Genomic DNA, 18,787 nt, shown 5'->3' with positions numbered 1-18,787 from the left:
AGCTTAGCTAGTTTGTGAATGTTTTATTTACTGTGCGGTAGATGCTTTACCACAATGTCAGTAGAAGAAAAAAAAAAAAACCCTGAGGTTCTTGTCTGACCATAAATGCTGTAAATGTAACTTAATCACCCTAAAATACAAGGATCAATTACAAACTGTGTCCGTACCTTTATATTTGTATTTAGTGATGGTCTCCATGAAGTTAATGGAGGTTCTCTTTGAAAAGAAGGTAGGAAGTAAATGCAGTGCAGCAGCAGTAGTAGTAGTGCGAAGCATCTGTTTTCTTTCAAGCCAGCACAGGATCAACACTGAATCCATCAAACGTTGCTGAACAGCAGCTGTGGATGAACACGAGATGATTCCATCTCTAGAAACATTTCAAGGATTGGAAATGTAATTAAAGCAGATCTAATACAGAGTGAACGATTTAAAATAATTGAATTCAGGTGTTCCAAACACTTCGTTGACAGCGTTGTACAAAACCAGCGGTGTAATGTAGCAAGTTAGCTGGTGAAATTCCCTCACTTACCGGTTCGGGATAAATCCGGACCAGTAAGTGGTGGTATTATGACACATTTTAAGCTATTGGGAACAATTGGAGAACTTCACTGTAAAGGTTTCCACGATAAACCTGCCGCATCCAAGTCTTAGATAAACTAGTATGCAAAGTGTTGGATGTCGAAGTGTAAACCACATCGCCTCTGGACTCCGGAGGATTGTGTGTTCCTCCCAATGAACCAGTCTGGGATTGACAGTTTCCATTAGAGTGACACTGGTCTCACTATGTTTCTGTGTCAAGTGTAAAGGCTGGTGCAGAGGTGTTTATAGTGTGCCGCCGGTTTTCGGTACGTGGACTTTCCCCATTAGTTCAATTGAAAGGAACTCCAAGTGTCTCGGCACATAAAGATGTTTTGGACAACTTCATGCAACCAACTCTGAGGGGATCAGCTCGGGGGTGATGCCAGCATGGCTGCACCAGTACGTCAGTGGATTGGCCTTGACATAGCACCTTCTGGATTCAAGTTCGTTTGGCAGCAAATATTGACTGTGGTTTCGTTTACAAAGACCCAGTCAATCATGACTACTCAGCTGCCTTTACACTTTGACTCACATTCATAGTCATTTGTACCCCAGTGAACAGGTCGGTAGGCAATGTGTTGTTTTGCCAAGGAAAACGGTGGAAAGGAGCTGCAACCAAACTCACATTCCCTCCCTCTCCTGACGCAAATAACATTTTAAAGGTTTGTGGTCACTACCTTTCCAGCTTCTGTGGTTTTCCAGTAGTCCCACTGTAGGTTGTAAAATCTAGAAAAGGTATTCAACTTTCATACTTTAGAAAAAAAAAGAGTTTGTGGACCTAAAGGTTGGTTCACATGCTAAGTTTTCTTTAATCATACGACCTTTGAGCAGTCGGTGCTCTACAAACGAGAAATGGGACGGATTTCGGTTTCCAAAGTTAGAATTGACTCAACCACCAAAGTAAAGCTTTTCTTCTGGTTTCTAGAGCATTTTGATTATTTATTCACAGGTAATAATTGTTTCATAGTCAACTACTGAACCAACAATGAATAAAACTGACTACAGCGAACCATTGAATATTCCCACAAATAACTTCAGTGTATTTGTGGGAAGCTTAGCACCTGAAATATTCAAAATGAAATGCAGCTTAGAAAGTTGAAATAAGTAGCGCAACGCTACTTCCTACAATATTGGCTGGTATTTGCGCAATTCACTTTCCTTAAAAAGTGAATAAGGAAGAGATAAGGAAGACCGTAGATGTTAGTTTTTGTGGTAATTTCTACTGTGTGTATTAAGGTATATTTAGTGTTTCATCTATTAAAATTGACAGTTAAGGGTTTTTTTTAGAGGGGGTCTTGAGTATTTGCAGATTTTAATTATTTTCTGGAAGCAGTGGTCCCTAATCTCCACGATTACTGGAGATCCACCGTATCCGACAGAATGTGTTTCTAACGGGTCTGAACCAAGCATGGAAAATCAATCATTCTGTTCAAAATAAAAATACTTCATTAGGTAGATTATTTGCTCTTCCAAAATGAAGCCCAAAGATAATTTTCATAATAAAAGTCTCAATTTCTAAAACTGTAGATTGCTGTCAAAGTATTTTTATCTAAACCAATGACCAATTGGAAATCTTTTTTTGTCAACGCTTGAAAATAAATCTCAAATTCTTTCCAAAATAAAAGTAAAACTGAGGATCCACACATTAACTGGTCCACACCAAGAACAATAAAATCTGTTAAAAATGAATGCTAATGGTTTGACATATTGGCTCAATGCAGTGAATTAAATAAATGTTTAATATTCCCAATAGACTTTTTCAGAAATTATTATTTTTATTGTTATTACTATTATTATTATTATTATAGTATTTTTATTTATCTTGATCTCTTTATAAACCCTTACAGTATAAATAAAAAAAAAATTCCCCAAATTTAGACACAATCACTAGAAATATTTACCTCAAATTAGGTTCAGATGCCATGTAATTTCTTTCCTCTTGCATTTTTGATGCAAACTCCAAATGAACGCTCTGTCACATAAAATATCCAGGAGTTTGTGCTTGTAATTTGACAAAATGTCAGATAAATAAATAAAATTAAGGGTTGCAAATACTTTTGATGATCAGCATAACTTGCTTTTTTTTTGTTTTTGCTTTTTTGTTGATAAATTGGGCTGAACTATTCAAAGAAAAAAGCATCCAGACAAATTAAAAATCTTTATTACTTTTTTTCCCTACCAACCGCAATATCATTGAAGATTTAGAAACTGAAAACCTATTAAAAAGTTATTTATTAGGAAAATAACGAGTGTGTCTCCAGAGCGCGTCTGCTCTAATGGCATAGTGGTCCGTCTGAGTGTGACAGAGCGGATTTCGTTGGGATGCAGAAGATTTAGTGTGAAAGTATGGATCAGCCGTGCTGCTGCTGCCAGTGTTTGTGGAAAAGGCTCCCGGCCCGCGGGATTTCATCTTTACTCCTCCAGATGAATTGCTTAGCAGACGTCGATTTAACACACCATCGGCTGAATCAAGGAGCTGGGCCTCAGATTTAGGATTTTACTTCTGTCTGGGTTTGACAACCGGGTCGGTCCTCTTCTGTGTCTTTAATATATATACATATATATATATATAAACAAATCCTAGACAATGTCTGTAAAGTCAATTTGTTCATTAAGTCACGGTTGGTTAATCTGTAATGGACAGAAATAATTTTGTTTTGGGGGTTTTTTCCCCAGAAATGTAGCTTTTTCTATTGCAACTAGCCAGGTGTGCGCTGGCTCCCAGCATGTTTTTCCTCTCTGCTTAGATTAGCCAGCCGTAAATAATGACATTAATCTGCGGAGGAGACAGATCAGCCAGCATAATTCATATCACGCAGCCCTCCGATCTGACTGACTGCAGTGAGAAATGTGACCCCATGTCAGAGCTATTTAGTGCCGCTGTGGTGTGTAAGGAAGCCTTCCAGTTTTCCATTGGAAATCTATCCTGTTCTTCATTAGTCTTCACCCGCCGAGGCTACAGGGACACCTCAGACGTTTTTCATCTGGGACAGGAGAAATTCCTCCCTTTTAATCAACCTTGATGTTCGTGTGCCCTCTTAGGTTGGCACCGCGCCAACAGACTTGACATTCCTTTGATTTGCTTTTTCGCAGGTATGCTAAACATACGACTAACTCCTGGTGACGTAAACTAGAGATTTCTCCTTTCAAACACCTGTATGTCTGAGGCTTTCCCCAGAACTCTGCTGTGGTCTTCTGCCAGAAGGCTCTGGTAGCTGGTCCAGCTACAAAAAGGATTAAAGCTAACACGGCGAGCTAAAAATCTTTTGAGCCAAACGCCAACTCCCTTTTCTCAAATTAGCATATCTCGCGAATCAGATAACATTTCCATGACTCCAGAGTTATATTTCAGCTGATGTAGACATACATTAAAATTTACTGAAAGGTTTGATATAGCTCATAAAACCTAAAAATCACAAGTTCTTGATAATTAGCTTACGGTTGGTGAAGCTAACATCGCAGATTTACGGGAAATTAAGCAAAGTGTCAATATGCAAAGACGACAGTTCAACATAATTTCAGTCATTATTTTAGCATAATAGTTTCCAATCATTTTGGAAGAATGAGCAGCCTGTTCTTATGAGTGGCTCTAGAGAAAATCGTGCATGTCTGAGTGGACGGTTTTTTTTTAGCTAAGTTCAAAATGGTACGATTAGGGTTGTAGTTGTTGTCTGTGAGATCCAAATGGCTCGCATTCCATAATTTCTCTCAGAAAACACACCAAGGCCGATGATAGGGTAATTGACCAGTGGCCCACTATGTTTTTGTGTTAAAAAATTGTAAAAGTTACAAAAAATTAAGAGGTGTGTGGGCAGGTGCAGGGGTGATGCCACCGTTTAACGCACCAACTAGAAACCTAGCTTAATCTGTCCTTACCATCACTGTTACCCGTGTATAAAACCCTATTTAAAAAAAAACATAAAAAATGTGTTAAAGGTACAATCTTAAGTATTTGTACATGCTACGGTTTTATATCTTCATTGTCATTGTGTATTTAAAGCTTTAAATAAAGTCAGCCTTAATTGTTTGCGTTACAATGGGGTTTAGGCACTTTCACAAAGCTCTGCCATGTCGTCGAATGAAGGCATCTGACAGCTAAACCAACGTTAGCCTCCGGGTTCATCACTCATCTGCTGTGAGGATGTTGAAAGGCTACAAGCAGTTAAATTCCAGGCTTTCTGCTTCATGGAGACGATATTTCAAAATCCTGACACACTACATGAATATGGGTTGGTTGAGGCGCCGCTGAGCCAAACGTAGTAATTAAACGCATAACAGGGGCTTCGTTGTTAGGACGTTGTCTCCACCATGTAATTCTGTAATGAACAGGTAGTGGGATTTTCTGATTAAAGAATGACTACGGCTGAAAGACTGTCACACATGCTACAAGGAAAATGGACTTAGTGTCTCTTGCCTTTCAGGCTCGCAGACTTGACTTGGGCGCATTCTTTTACATGATTCATTGCCAGGCTGCTTGTCAGATATGTTGGTGTTGGACATGAGGGCTTCTTTCTAGGCCACGGCCCGAGCAAGACCGGAGTCTTCAGCTATAGTGGGAGTAAAGGACAAGAGGCTTGGCTGCATAATTGCAGAAAGCAAAATGCATTCTTAGAAAAGCATTTTTGTTTCTATTGTTTGGTCCCATTGGGTTGGTTAAAGGTTCTCTTGGTATTGGCAGCATCTTTAGATTCATTCATTTGAGCAGAGTTAGATTTTTTTGCATCCGGCCGCTGTTGATTGAATTTCTTTAACCCCCGTGAAGCATTTTATTTTTAATTTTCAAAGCACTCTACTTCCCACTTAATAGCTTGTATTTCTTTGATCTGGCCTGAGAAAACCTCATAAGTTTACTAGAAATTGTTGGGGCTACCGGCAGCATTCATCGTCATCTCATGGCCCTGGCTGATGTTGACGTAGACAGATAAATGCTTGATCTAGTTTTTGAGAGTCTCTGTGACTTCATACAAAAAAAAAAGGAGCCACGCTTGGGCTGAGGCACAATACGCCTTGTTGTTCTTGCTAAGATGAAGCCGTGGCATTGTGGGTGACCGTGTGGGCGTGTGCCCAGAAGACATTTATGTCAATTATAACTGGGGGAAGAAGAAAAAAATGCATTCTTACTCTGCATTCGTATTCTGCTCTTGTGTTCCTGGCTTTTACGGCTCGTACGGTGAGTGCAGAGTTCCTGTGGTCGCATAGCTTTTCCTCAGCCACTCCCATTCGAAGGGATACCTGCGGACCCCCACACGTCCCTCCTACCTCCCTTCCCAGCAAGCCGGAGAAAGCCACCTGTTTCTGGAGGAGGAGACTGTAGAAGAAGACAGAGAACGGCATGATGCAGTGAAACATTGTAAGGGTGGACTGCACAAAGGCTACTTTCAGTGGAGAGCCGATGACGGGATGCAGAGGAAAGTCGGGATTCCAGCGCATTCTGAAACGAAACACAAACATTTGATTTTGAGTTAAATAAGACTTTGCAGAAGAAGAGGAACAACGCAAAGAAAGAGTGAAGTGAGAAAGAGGATCTACTGGCAGCACCTCAAGGGACTGAAAGTGATCCAACTCAAACCCACCTGGAAGACTCAGAGCAGCTGCACAGGAGGAAGAGGAGGAAAAGTGATTCTGTCAGACAAGTTCCAGCACCGTGGAACGAGCAAAATCTTCAAAAAAAAAATAAAAGGACGTGATACCACGTGACGATTTGCTGAGATGATGTCTACAGGGAAAAGTAAGAAATGCCACTCCCTCCTTAATGACTTTGAGGAAGCCAATGGGACTAAAGTGGATCCTGGAGCGGAACCAGAACCTGATGACTTGGACTGGGACGGTTACAGCACCACCCTGGAGCACAGACTGGCAGCTGTGGGTATCACACACTATATTATGGATTGTTGAGAATACCCCAACAACCCTAACCTTAACCCGGGCATATGGACTTACTTGAAGGAATTATTGCGGTAGAAAAAGTAGTAATTTCTAGTTTAAAAGTTGCGGTACGATGTAGAATTGACTACATGTTATGATGTTATTCGCTCATCACAAACATATTTGGGGTGTTGCTTTGATTCTTTCACGCATGTCTGAGAAGTCCTTTAATCTCCCGTGGCAACCGTTCGGTTGTGTAAAAACACCTGGGTGGACCTAGCTCCGCCTTTGAGACTCAGCTCCTCCTTGGAGCTGCAGTTTCTAAGCTCAGAGGCAGCTGGACTGACTCTGAAAAGAGACCGAATACACTTAGAAATCAGTAAAATTCTGAAATTTGGAGAAGCCAAGGCAGAGATTTAATGGTGGTAAGGCTTTTCTGATTACACTGATTCTAGAACGAATGCACAGCTCGTGCGTTCGCTGGCAAAATCCATTTTTAATTGTCGGTTCAATATTATTTAGAAATTCCACCGCTTTGTTCATTTCATGAGCTTATTGCATGTTTAGTTTAATAACTAAAAGAATTAATACAATAAGTTTACTTTTGAAAAAAGGACCATAAAATTGATTTTTATGGCCCTTTGCTACTTCCAACTTGACCGTTTTTGCCCACATGGCAAAAAAGTTTGTACGTCTCTGCACTGTAGCAGAACGACATTCTCATTCTACACATGCTGACCGTGATGGCAGGTCCATAATGAAGCCCAGTTCAGTGAGTACGCTCTCACTTCTGGACCTTTTCACCCATATGGCAGCTGGTGTTCAGAAAAACTCGCTGATCCGGTCAGATCTGGCAGCCATTGTCCTGCCTTTTACCTTTTTAACTATGCGAAAAGCAAAATAACAAAGGGAAGTTTTCTTCTGACTTGAAGGTGGATATGTTTAGTCTTGTGCCATAACCTGCGGTGAGAGCTTTGTCTGAAATAAATCTGTTGGTGTTTGCCCGACTCTCCTTTATGTCCCTAATCCTCTCATATTAACTGTTAATCTCTTGTGCTTTTTATTAATTGAGACATTTTTTTTCTTCCCATGGACCTCCCTCATTCTCCTCAACCGGTTCATCAGCTATTAGGGCTTTTGTGGAGCAAAAATACGTTTACAAAGACAGTAGAGACAGTGGACAACAATTTCATGCAAAACCACGCTGTATGATTCCCAGCCTGAATCGATGTTTGTCCGGCTGTAGGAGCAGGAAAACGTCCAGGCGTCCGAGCAGCGCTGCACCCAGCTGGAGAAGGCCCGGCGGGAGCTGGAGCAGCATCTGTCAGGCCTTTCGGACCGCCTGGAGGAGGAGGAGGCCTGCTCGGCAACGCTGGTCCTCCACCGGGACAGGCTGGAGGCGGAGTGCGGCAGCCTCAGACGAGACCTGGACGATCTGGAGAGCGCCCTGACCGCGGCCGAGCGGGACAAACAGGTAGGGCATCGGCGCCAGAAGAAGCTTATGTTTTTTGGTTTATCTTTTTGTTCCACCTATAATACCCATATGGAATCAATTAGTGGTATTAGTGATGACAGAGTTTGTATTTACTTAAAGCTGCAGCATTACATTCAGCTGAAGTTGATCGACAGCGCTAAGACCCGCCTCCTGGCTCTGGTTGGTTGATTTTGGTTGGGAGCGGTGCAACCCAGGGAGGAGGAGGAACATTGATCTTTTCGAAGGTTACCTGTCTCATATTAAACTGTCACGACATGCTGACAGTTTGAACAAATATGTAAAAAAAAAAAAAAAAAACTTTTTTTTTTTTAATTAAAGTTACAAACTGTAGTTTTAAGTAATATTAAAAACAAAAACATACAGCACATTTTAGGCAGATCCCAAATACATTTTCTTATATTCTGGTGCCAAAAATCCTCATTCTTGACATTTCTAATAATAATAATAATGAACCACTTTTGGTTTTTCCAATTCATTTTAAGCATAAAGGTAATTTTAAAATAACTTCATGACACCAAAGGAGCCTGTTGAGGCAGTTTTTTTTTATGAAGCAGGATCTGCACTACCTTAGTTTATGTGATAGAACAAAACTAAGCATAATTTTTGAAAAAATTCAAGTGCAACACAAGAAATACAGTTTTCTAAATTTTGTGCAGAAAAAAAAGTGGTGTTTGTATGTTTTGAGCCCTCTGGGAGAAGCGACTCTGGAGGAGCTGCAGAGTTTTCAAAGCCTCAAAGGGAAACGCAGTTATGCTTTTTCACAAATCACCAAATGTATGTAAATAATCAAAATATCTGAAGAAACTATCAAACAACTCTTAAGAAATTATAAGAATGGTAGTTTTTTTTTTTTGTGAAATCCAAGTAAAGGTTTTCCCATTGCTTATTGAGACATATTATTAATGATAAAACATAAATAAAATCATGTAATCATTTCAAAACTGATACACCTTTCTACACCGTTTTATTATCTTCCAAGAGACACGTCTCACTATCTATTAGAAACAATATAACTGGCTGGATCAACATCATTTTAAATCTAAATGTGATTAGTTTTGGATGGAAAACATCGGTGAAACATGACAGTTGCGTCACCATCCACCCAGCCGACACACTGAATCCCAACAAAGCACATTAAAGTTTACGGCTGAAGCATGTCAAGCATGGAAAAGGTTTGCGAGGGATAAACTCCTGCTCCAAGGAGAAAACACACAACACGAAACACAAACTCAGACTCACTCAGACCGCAAAAGACGCAAAGATCCTCAAACGTATAACTTTACGCGACCACGTTTGATAAACACATGTTGGGCTTTTTTATTACCAATTACGCCGCAGATATTCATGCCACAGCCTGTCCCTCTTTAACCTACAGCTGTGCTGTAAATTTCAGATCACAATAAAAACTTACATTGCTTTTCTCAAAGTTGGCAAGTTTCTAAAGACCGTAACCAAATCCTGTCTCCTGTGCTCAGACGCCGATGCCAGAGGCTACTCTGCCATCTCCGTTACGGCCCTCTCACCGAAGCCTTAATCTGCTTATTTGAGGCGTATTAAGGGATTAAGATGCTATCTTTTGTTCAGGTATGCCGGTGCATTTTCAAACTGTGTGTGAAGGTGGTTGGGGTGGTCGCTGTAGAGCTGCTGGAATCTGCTTAGATCAGTTCAGTTCTGGGTTTAAGAAGATTTTTCTTCAGATTGGTGAGGATTACCAAAGTTATTTCTACTTGCTGTGAAAAGGAAAAGCTTATCCTGACTTAATCTCAGAGATAATTTTGTACAGCATCTGTAATCATCTGGGTTCATCAGTGAATCACTTAAATCTGATGTAGCGATGGGCGATATGGAAAAGTTTTATCACGATACTTTTGTTGTAATATTGCGATACGGACGATACGAACTATTTATTTCTTCTTTTGTAGTTTACTGTACAGCTGTGACTGAATCGTACAGCAACGATAGCTGTAAAATAAGCTTCCTTAGGACACCAGTCACATGAAGAAGTGTGATTTGTATCGCTAAAATACACACAGTTACTGCATTTAATCATATTTTCAAATGTATTGATATTTATCGATACTCTCGTGAAACAAACAGTGAAGAAAACATTAAAAGTAACAATCCAGACAATATGGACAGTGTTTTTTGTTTTGTTTTAAACATTTTTTGGAATTTATCGTGAAAGGAAATAAATCKAAATTCTTATCATGACAAAAAATTTATCGCAATAAATTAAAAGCAATGCAATTTTTTTCATTCATTACTGAATGTGTTTGATCCAGTTGAGAGAAAGATCAAACGCTTCTGTTTTGTAGGTAATAGTAAAACATATCTCTTCTTTACCAGTATTTATCTCAGCCTACATGCGTTTCTTCAACTAGAATCGGTGTCTAGTCTAATCCTCAGAGGAAACGCCAACGTTGGAAAAACTGCAAAACTACTGAGATCTTTTTCTCTGATGAAACAGACTTACTGGTTTTACAGTTCAGCAGCAGAAACTGAAGGTGAAACTGACTTCACGGCGTAAAAGTGGAGTAGATCGCAAATTTTAATCAAACTAAATCATGCTTTGACACCTAAATGACCCGATGTTTTCTTTAAAGATGAATTTTGACTTTGAATTTGTCGTTTTGTTTGTAGTTGTCAGATGGCGAGGTGAGGAAGCTGACCGAGCAGCTGCTGCAGAGGGACGAAGCCGTGCAGAAGCTCCAGAGGGAGAAGGAACATTTGGTGGAGCTGAGCCAGGTGAGGATGGAGGAGGCGTGTTTTATGCTGTGTGTGTATCAGGTGTTGCCATATCTTTCAACTCTTGTGGATTCAAGAAATATTTACCCTCAGTGAGAGTCCCTGAGACTGACACCTCTAGGTTGGCCATGATGTCCACAGAAATGTTTTTGAGACTTTCCATACACAAAAAACTATGGTAAAAATGTCTTGTGTTAGAAGATCTCAGCCGTGGTTGTTTAGTTAGTTTCCAGCTCTAGTGTGATCTGATATTTCAACAGGTAACTGGCTCTAAACACATACCTGACAGGTTTATCATGGATCAGACTCTTAACATTCATCAAATTCACAAACTGAACTAAAAACTGAAGCCGTTCTTCAGGTCAGGCCTGGGAAAATGACCCAACACGGTTCTCAGAGCCCTTCGTTCTAAGACCCTGCCACTCTCAGGTCTGCTTTGGTTCATTGTGTGCCTGTAAATGTTAGCTGTCACACCCTATCTTCTAACCCTGACCCCACAGCCAAATCAATAACACTGAATGTGACACGAGGAGAAGATGTTCAAACAGGTTTTCCCCCTCTGGACGACGTATTTTTGAAGGATCGTCAGGCCGGTTGGATTCAAAGCATTGTCAGGGCTTCAGAGTTGAGAGTTCGCCGCCATATTATCGGGGTCAGCTATTGACTTTTAGTAAAATCTGACTCAGCATCTTGGCCCCGTCTTTTTTAATGCGAGTGGAGAGAACTTTTCAGTAGCCTTGGTACTTTGCTCTCTTGTGCCTTGCATGTTTCTGTGTGTTTGTTCTGCTCTCTACCACCACTCTTGGCTCACTTTTACTCCGACAGTCATGTCGGAGCTAATGGCCATTTTGTCACTGAAATCTTGGCTGGTGGGATTTAACGAAGATGCGGGCGGAGTAAACGGGTAGACAAACTCGCGAAGCTTACAACCTTGTCCTCAGTCCACCTGGATAACAAAAAATGGACTAACTCCTTCTTCCCCCCTCCTCAAACTTGGACTTCCACGGATATGCGGCTTTACGTTTTATCAAAACTTTGCAGTGTGAGCACATCTTGTCATCGGTAAAACGACAGATCCTGCTCTCCAATGGAAACTGCTGAGGTAGAATGTCTGGCCATCAGTTTTGGACTTTAGTTTCAACCTGAAACCATCATTAAAAAGTGCATTTTCAATTAGCTGAAGTTGTTTTTGCCTTAAATTAGTATTTTCTTGAATATGCGAAACATTAATGTGACACAAGGAGTCTGCAAGGGGAAAATTGCTTCTTCGCGCCAATGCACACCTTCTGACAATTTCAGGGCTTTGGTGACCAATGACTTCATGTAACAAGATAAAAAGAAATCAGATGGCCGTAGATCAAACAGGAGATGAACCACATTTGACGTGCTCTTTGTAAAGAAGCTACTCCAGTGTTTGCGAGGCTCTGGCGATGCCGTCAGACGGATGTGAAGCCATGTGATGAATTAAAGGTTTAGGAACATGTGCAACCCAGGCTCAGACATCTTGTTTCTATCTAACAGCAAGCGATTGAGGATCTGCAGATGGAGGAGGACAAAGTGAACCTGCTGACCAAAGAGAAAACCAAGCTGCAGTTGCAAGCCGAAGATGTAAGTCTACATTTTCTGACATCCAACATCTCGGGTGAAGTGACATATGCAGCTCCTGAGACCAAACAACATACAATAGTTCGACGGTGGGCTTTATTTTCTATCAGCCTCAGCTTCAGCATCTTGGTCACAATGACCTAGTTGAGATATGTGCACCAAGATTGACATTACATTTTATTAGTAATATTAATTATCAAGACAAACCCCAATGCAAACAGCATTTTTCAACAGCAATAACATCAAGCTAAAATAAAAATCACTAGCTGTGGAGGTAAAAAAACAAAAACAAAACCCAAATCCAGCTGTCTGCAACGTTCAACACCAGCCCTTTAAAGAGAAACAACTTTAAAACCAAATGTACGAATTGAACCGTGATTGTCATGTACACTTGTATCTCCAGTGACCATGTCGTCTTCTTCCCAGTTGGAGTTCCAGCTGGAGCGGCTCCAGCGTGGCGAGCCGGAGAAGGCCAGGAGGAAGCTGGACGCTGACAGCAGATCTACTAAGGACAGCTTAGGAGAGGTGGAGAAGATGAGGAGTGGTTTGGAAGATCTTATCAAAAGGTCAGTATGTTTTATTTTCTGATATAAAAACAAATTCAGAGCAGAAGCAGCGGGTTGTCATGACCTCCTACAGAAACCTGAGCATATTCAGTACTGACAACAAGGAGAAAGAAAAATGTCTCAATGCTGTTTGAAACTGTATTCCAAAACGCCTTCATGTTAGCATATAAGATTTAGCCCAGAAGGGTCAATAGGAGTCATGCTAAAACAGCTATGCTAGCTTGCTAGCATAACTTCTGTTTTAGCATGACTCCTATTGTGGCTTTTTCATTTTGTTGACCGTTCTAGGAAACCATAAACATTAGCTAGTTAGCTACCCAAATACAAATGTCCTTTCCTGCCTCTGAGTGGCCCGTTTCCAGCCTTTTCAGTATTCTACATAAGCTTTCTCTTATGCAGAATTGTACAAAAATGTTAGCAAAGTAGCACAGAACATATTTTAACAACTTGACCCTGTGTAAGTAGCATTACAACCAAAGTAACAGTAAAACAAGGCAGAGATGAATCACCCAGCAGTCTGTCATCTTCAACTGTATCCCAACATTAGCTCCATGGTTTGGAATACAGACCATTCCATAAATTAGGATAGTATTAAGTCAATTTATTTCAGGAACTTTTAAGTTTAAGTAAAACACATTATATAGATTAATTGCACACAGATGGACGTTTTAAAGTTTCCATTTGTGCTGATTCTGATGATTTTACAGAATTTACAGTTATTGAAAACATGGCATTTAAAATTAGAATATTGCGTCATACCAATAAAAAATAACAGAACCTAAAATCTCAGAAAAATAATATCTGATTTCACTCGAAGTGATAATAACAACAATAATAATAATAAAACCATTGAAAAAATCCATTTTCAAAATGTACAAAATGCAATTTTTTTTAGCATTTTAATCTCAGAATTAATCCAATATGAACACATACTTAATAAAAATAAAGTTTAATACCTGCCTAAAGGTTGTCAATTGTAAAAACTGTCAACCTGACAAATGAGCCTCATCTGAACACATTTTCTAATTTACTGAATATGTCTGTACCAGGTTGGGTTAAATCAAAACATTTCTTTTGGATGCTTGCTTTGGTGCAGTCGTGTTGCTTCTGTATGCATCTCAAAAAGTTTTGAAGACTTGATGCTGTCATTTCAGTAAGGAATACAGCATAAGGCAGCTTAAAAAGCAAAGCACAGAGCTTATAACTACCGTAGCTTAGTGGCTGCAGTTGAAATGCATTTGACTCTTTTGATGCTCACCTTTCAGAATCAGTCTGTTTTTTCTGAGTAATTTCTCATATAAGGTTCTCAGTCATGTTTAGTCCTTTAATTGTATTCCTATTTAATGACAGCAGAGAAGTTGGTTGAATAAGTACCTGCTTTGACCCGTTTCCTAAGCCAAGATAGGATTTGTCTCTTTAATCTCTGTGGAATGCTTGATAATATGTAATTAGCCGTGAAAAGCTCAAAGACGGGTAAAAAAGAGAGAGAAAAATTCCAGATACTGATCATATTTTAAACCCTACCACAATCATAAACATTGACAGAGCATTAAATCCAGCTCTCATATAAGCAACAACCATACATCATAAAAAACGCAAGAGAGCATGGGGAGGGTTACTTATAGGATCTACTCTGAATCGAGAGCCGTTGCGGCGCGTTTTGAGCGTCTAGCGTGGCGAGATTTTAACCGTTTGGAGCGTTTGAAGCGTCAAGAGCGTCCAATGGAAAACAACAGCCAGAGCTGACGCTCGACGCTCCCTCGACGCGCCTCCACACTGACTTTGAACATAAACCAGACGCACGAAATGCTAGGTGTAGAGCAGTGTTTCTCAAACCTGGTCCTCAGCGCCCCCCTGCTCTGCATGTTTTAGATGTGCGTCAATTCCAGAACAGCTGATTCAAATGATTGCATGACCATCAAGTGCTGCAGAAGCCTGTTAATCACCCAGAGATACAATTCAGGTGTGTGGCAGAAGGGAAACACCTAAAACATGCAGGACAGGGGGGCGGTGAGGATCAGGGTTGAGAAACACTGGTGTAGAGCAAAATGTCAAGCGTCTGCATTCAAAATGCAAACACGTCGAACTTGAAGCGTCGGATGCATTTTTGACTCGCGTAACGCTTTTGTTGTGAACGCACCATAACTCACTTGCTCTATGGTTACCTAGCAACAACCTGTTGAGTAACTGGCGCAGCAGCAGTTTTAAGTTTTGCCACCGTGCCTCATAGCTACTTAAAATTAAACAACGGTGAAGCATGAAAACTGGATAAAACAGGAAAAGGTCACGCCATCAGTTTGGCTGAATTTCAGATATTTCATATTCATATTCACTGATATGAAACGCTTATATCGTGATACGTTTTTTCAGCCATATTGAAAAAACGTATCACCGACTGAAAAATACAACCAGCGCTTCAATAGAACAGTTTATATTACAGTATATTAATTTGTTTCAATGGCCTACTTCAAGTCTGAAACTAAATCCAGATAAGATTTTATGTTGGCTTGGCCCTTTCACAAGATGGACGCTTCTGAAAGCGTCCACTTCAGATTTATGCTCTACTTTGTGTTGTTTTTTTTACATAAAACTCCCCAAAAACACCTTCCGGTTTGCAGTGGTAACTTAGCAACGCCAGGGGGAAAAAAATCTCCCTGGAAACCAAAGAATACCTTCTCCACAGGCGAAGCACTCACCAAGATCCCAACATGTTGCTATCTGCCCTCCGTAGTGTGACAGCAGAGAGACGTATTTGCTGTACCTCGCAGCTACAATCAAAAGAAGAAAAGAGCCAGGTGTCGGGGGAAGACACAGACTACACACACCAACTCGGCTTGACCCCGCTCAGCATTAATAAAGCCAATGAGTCACCTCGTTTCTAGTCCTACCCGGGATATGAAATCTGTCAATTCAGCTTGGCTCACGGTTCGGTGGAGCTTTATTGGATGTTGTTGCAATAAAAAAAATGACACATTGAGAAGCTCATCAGTCACCTGTATGCTGCGTCGGCAGAGTTCGTTTCTGGTCGTCTGAAGGTTGTATTTTTTGTTTGTTTGCTCTCCTCTGGTATGAAGGAAGGACTTGGAGATCAGCAGTGCCAGCACCAAACTGGAAGCAGAGGAGGCCCTCAACATGGAACTGCAGAGGAGGAGCAAGGAGCTGCAGGTCAGGAGCGATACGGGTTTACGGATAGCAGCTGGAAAGGTCACCAGGTCAAAAACTGAGAATAGAAACGCATCATGTGGATCGACTCGTTTCCTTTGTTGAAAATGCCGTGTTGTGTGCTACCCTGCAAAAAAATCTAAACCTTACAAAGTGTTTGTCAAGTTTCTGGTGCACATGTGTCAAACTCAAGGCCCGGGGGCCAAATATGGCCCGCCGTAGCTTTTTATGTGGCCCTCTAGACTCCAAATTACCTTCCAGTTTTTCACAAAACACACAAAATCAAAAAATTTCCACATTTCTTTCTGATTTTACTGAAGGTTTTCTCAAAATTGGTCAAAAACTTTCAGTTTAAGTGAAGCTGCCTCAGCCTTACTTGATGTTAAGTTATAGGCCGTAATCGATATGGCGAGTAATAAAAAGTCACCGTTAACATCAGACAATAGGGCAAATATCGCAAAAGTTTCTTACAAACCTTTCTAAATTGGCGCCACAAAATCTGTAAAAAACACAAAAACAATCACAAAATCTTGGAGGATCAGATATTTATTGATATTTTAACAGTACAATTGGTTTTGTCAATACAATCTGGCACAACCGGCCCTTTAAGAACACTCAAGATTTTTAATATGGCCCAAAATGAACAAGAACATTTTCCAAGTTAAATAATCTACCAATGGAACTAGTAACTTTTTCATCAATATTAAGGAATTATGGTAGTTTTATCTCATTTCAAGTTTTCTAAGATATTTTCACTAGAAACGTGACTAAAAGCACTTGGTAAGATGTTTTTGTTGTTGAAGTTGATGGGTAAGAAGTACAAGCTAATTAATTAATCTGTCCCACGTTTAATTTCTGTAAAATATGTCAAACATAAAAATACCACTCAAATTTACCATGCCAGTTTTCATTTGCTTTTAAGTTGTTGTTTTTTTTGTCAAACTTACTCCATATGTTTCAGATTATCAAACATATTTTAAGATCTTATTTATTCATGAATGGGGAAAGAGCTATCCAAACCAAACTGGTCTTATGAGCAAAACGTAACTAATGGTCAAACACTCTCATAACAAATTATTATGCTAATCTTGATCAAATGTAAATAAAAACAGACTTTTTTTTAATGATCCTCTAAATCGTTTTATTGTCCTTTCAGAGATTCTATAACAGATTTTTATAAACCTTAATCCTTTGTGTGGAACATGAGAAACAAGCTGTTTTTATTTATTTTTTCTTAATGGGCCACGTTTAACTTAGACAAGCATAAAACTGGCAATATATGTCCTAGTTAAAACATGGACTGTTTCACTCTACATCTCTTATGCATCCTTTTAAAACCCCAGTTTAGGTTTTGTGAAGCCTTGATTTGTATAAAAACAAGCTGATTCTCAGTCCCCCCCCAAAGTCTCGCTCAGATCTTGTTTTCATTAAGCCGTGTGTGGTGTGTGTGTGTTGTGAGCTGGATTTTACGGTTTCACTGCCAGGCCCAAGCACGARCTCTCAGTTCCTTACTAACTCGGTCGGCGCTGAATAGAAGCTGACGACTCGGTGGACAGACGCATTCTTGGCTTTCAGCAGAGCTGCTGCCGTCCGCTTGGTGATTGGATCAATCGCTTTCCTGCTCCCAGACTGTCAGGATACGGTTTGGAACCGCGGCCTGCAGGAATCCACCTGGATCTCCTACCTCCATCTGACTCTGTGACTGTGTACGGTTAGAAACGCACTCTTGTTTTGACTCTGCTTCGTCAGTGTCGTTTATGAGGAAGCAAGGCGGTATAAAACGGACCGGGCTCTTGTTTCATTGCGTTGCTGAGTGATCTGCTCTAGCTTTGGCCAGCTGGCTAACAGATCAGCTTAGATTCTGACCTTGTTGTCTGTTTTATCAAAAGCTGTTTCTGATAATAGCCTTAAATCTTAGCTGGAGGCCAAACATGCTAAATGTTTTTATTATTATTATTATTATTATTTATTGTCAGTTGGAAGAGCTAACAGAGTTTTTGTGGGAGAGTTAAACTGAACGGACACAGTGAAATAAATATCTCAACAAATCAAACGTTTTATTTCGATCCGATGTTTTAAAACAAAAACCTTGGCAGTGAATGTTTATTGATGCGGACATATTTGCAGTACCTACTAGGGCGTGATTGTGTTCTTTGGCTGGACTAAATACATTTTTAAAGTTTTTTCAATCATTACATTGGCGATTAAAGGTTAAGGAGGGGAAACCAGATGTTCATCTGAGTGCCAATACAAGGAAATACTCTTCCAGTTTTTTTAAGTAAAATCCTTTCTTGTTTTTTTGTTTTTACTTCGAGATTTGACATTTTCTCAAAATTTTTTCCACTAAATTACAGCTCTTTATTTTGTAATTTATAGAATACCTTGAAACATTTGCAGTATTCAGACTAGCCAAGGAAGGTTTTCAAAACCTTGGAGGCTTTGAAAGCTTGGAGGCTTGAAAAGCCTCCAAGCCCGTCTTTGAGTCCAACCAAGCTCTGAGTCAGCACAAAAATCTATGGGATCAAAAACAGTCTACATATGTACGATTACCAGCAAGGGAACCTCGTTCAATTGATTTATCTAGGAAAGAGAGAGCTGAATACAGGAAGACGTTGTCAAGTCCATCATCTATAGAAAGACAACCCTCGATGGGCCCCTCCATGAAGGTGTAAAAGTTATACAGTAACACCGGGTCAGGTGTAATTCCTATGAAGAAAACGTCAGGAGGTTATCAAGGTTCTGTTCCACTTGGCTTTTGGAAGCACGTGTT

The 18,787-nt window shown here is 40.1% G+C and overlaps 1 protein-coding gene across 5 annotated transcripts in view; it reads left to right on the top strand.

The window, feature by feature from the left end:
* Window positions 1–18,787, top strand: part of LOC103481922 (myosin-16) — a 47,595-nt gene that overhangs the window by 9,047 nt on the left and 19,761 nt on the right. For 2 of the 5 annotated variants that reach the window (XM_008437747.2, XM_008437746.2), the window contains exons 2-6: window positions 7,691–7,918; window positions 10,580–10,684; window positions 12,206–12,292; window positions 12,716–12,855; window positions 15,930–16,020. In XM_008437747.2, the coding sequence (XP_008435969.1) occupies window positions 7,691–7,918; window positions 10,580–10,684; window positions 12,206–12,292; window positions 12,716–12,855; window positions 15,930–16,020 (651 nt within the window). Of the gene's footprint in view, window positions 1–6,212; window positions 6,442–7,690; window positions 7,919–9,490; window positions 9,524–9,559; window positions 9,641–10,579; window positions 10,685–12,205; window positions 12,293–12,715; window positions 12,856–15,929; window positions 16,021–18,787 lie in introns of those variants that run through there. The other 3 variants (XM_008437745.2, XM_017301700.1, XM_008437748.2) reach the window with 3 other exon arrangements.

The sequence above is a fragment of the Poecilia reticulata genome, linkage group LG19 (assembly GCF_000633615.1).
Source record: "Poecilia reticulata strain Guanapo linkage group LG19, Guppy_female_1.0+MT, whole genome shotgun sequence".
Taxonomy (NCBI): Eukaryota; Metazoa; Chordata; class Actinopteri; order Cyprinodontiformes; family Poeciliidae; genus Poecilia; species Poecilia reticulata.
This window is presented reverse-complemented; position numbering and strand designations above follow the sequence as displayed.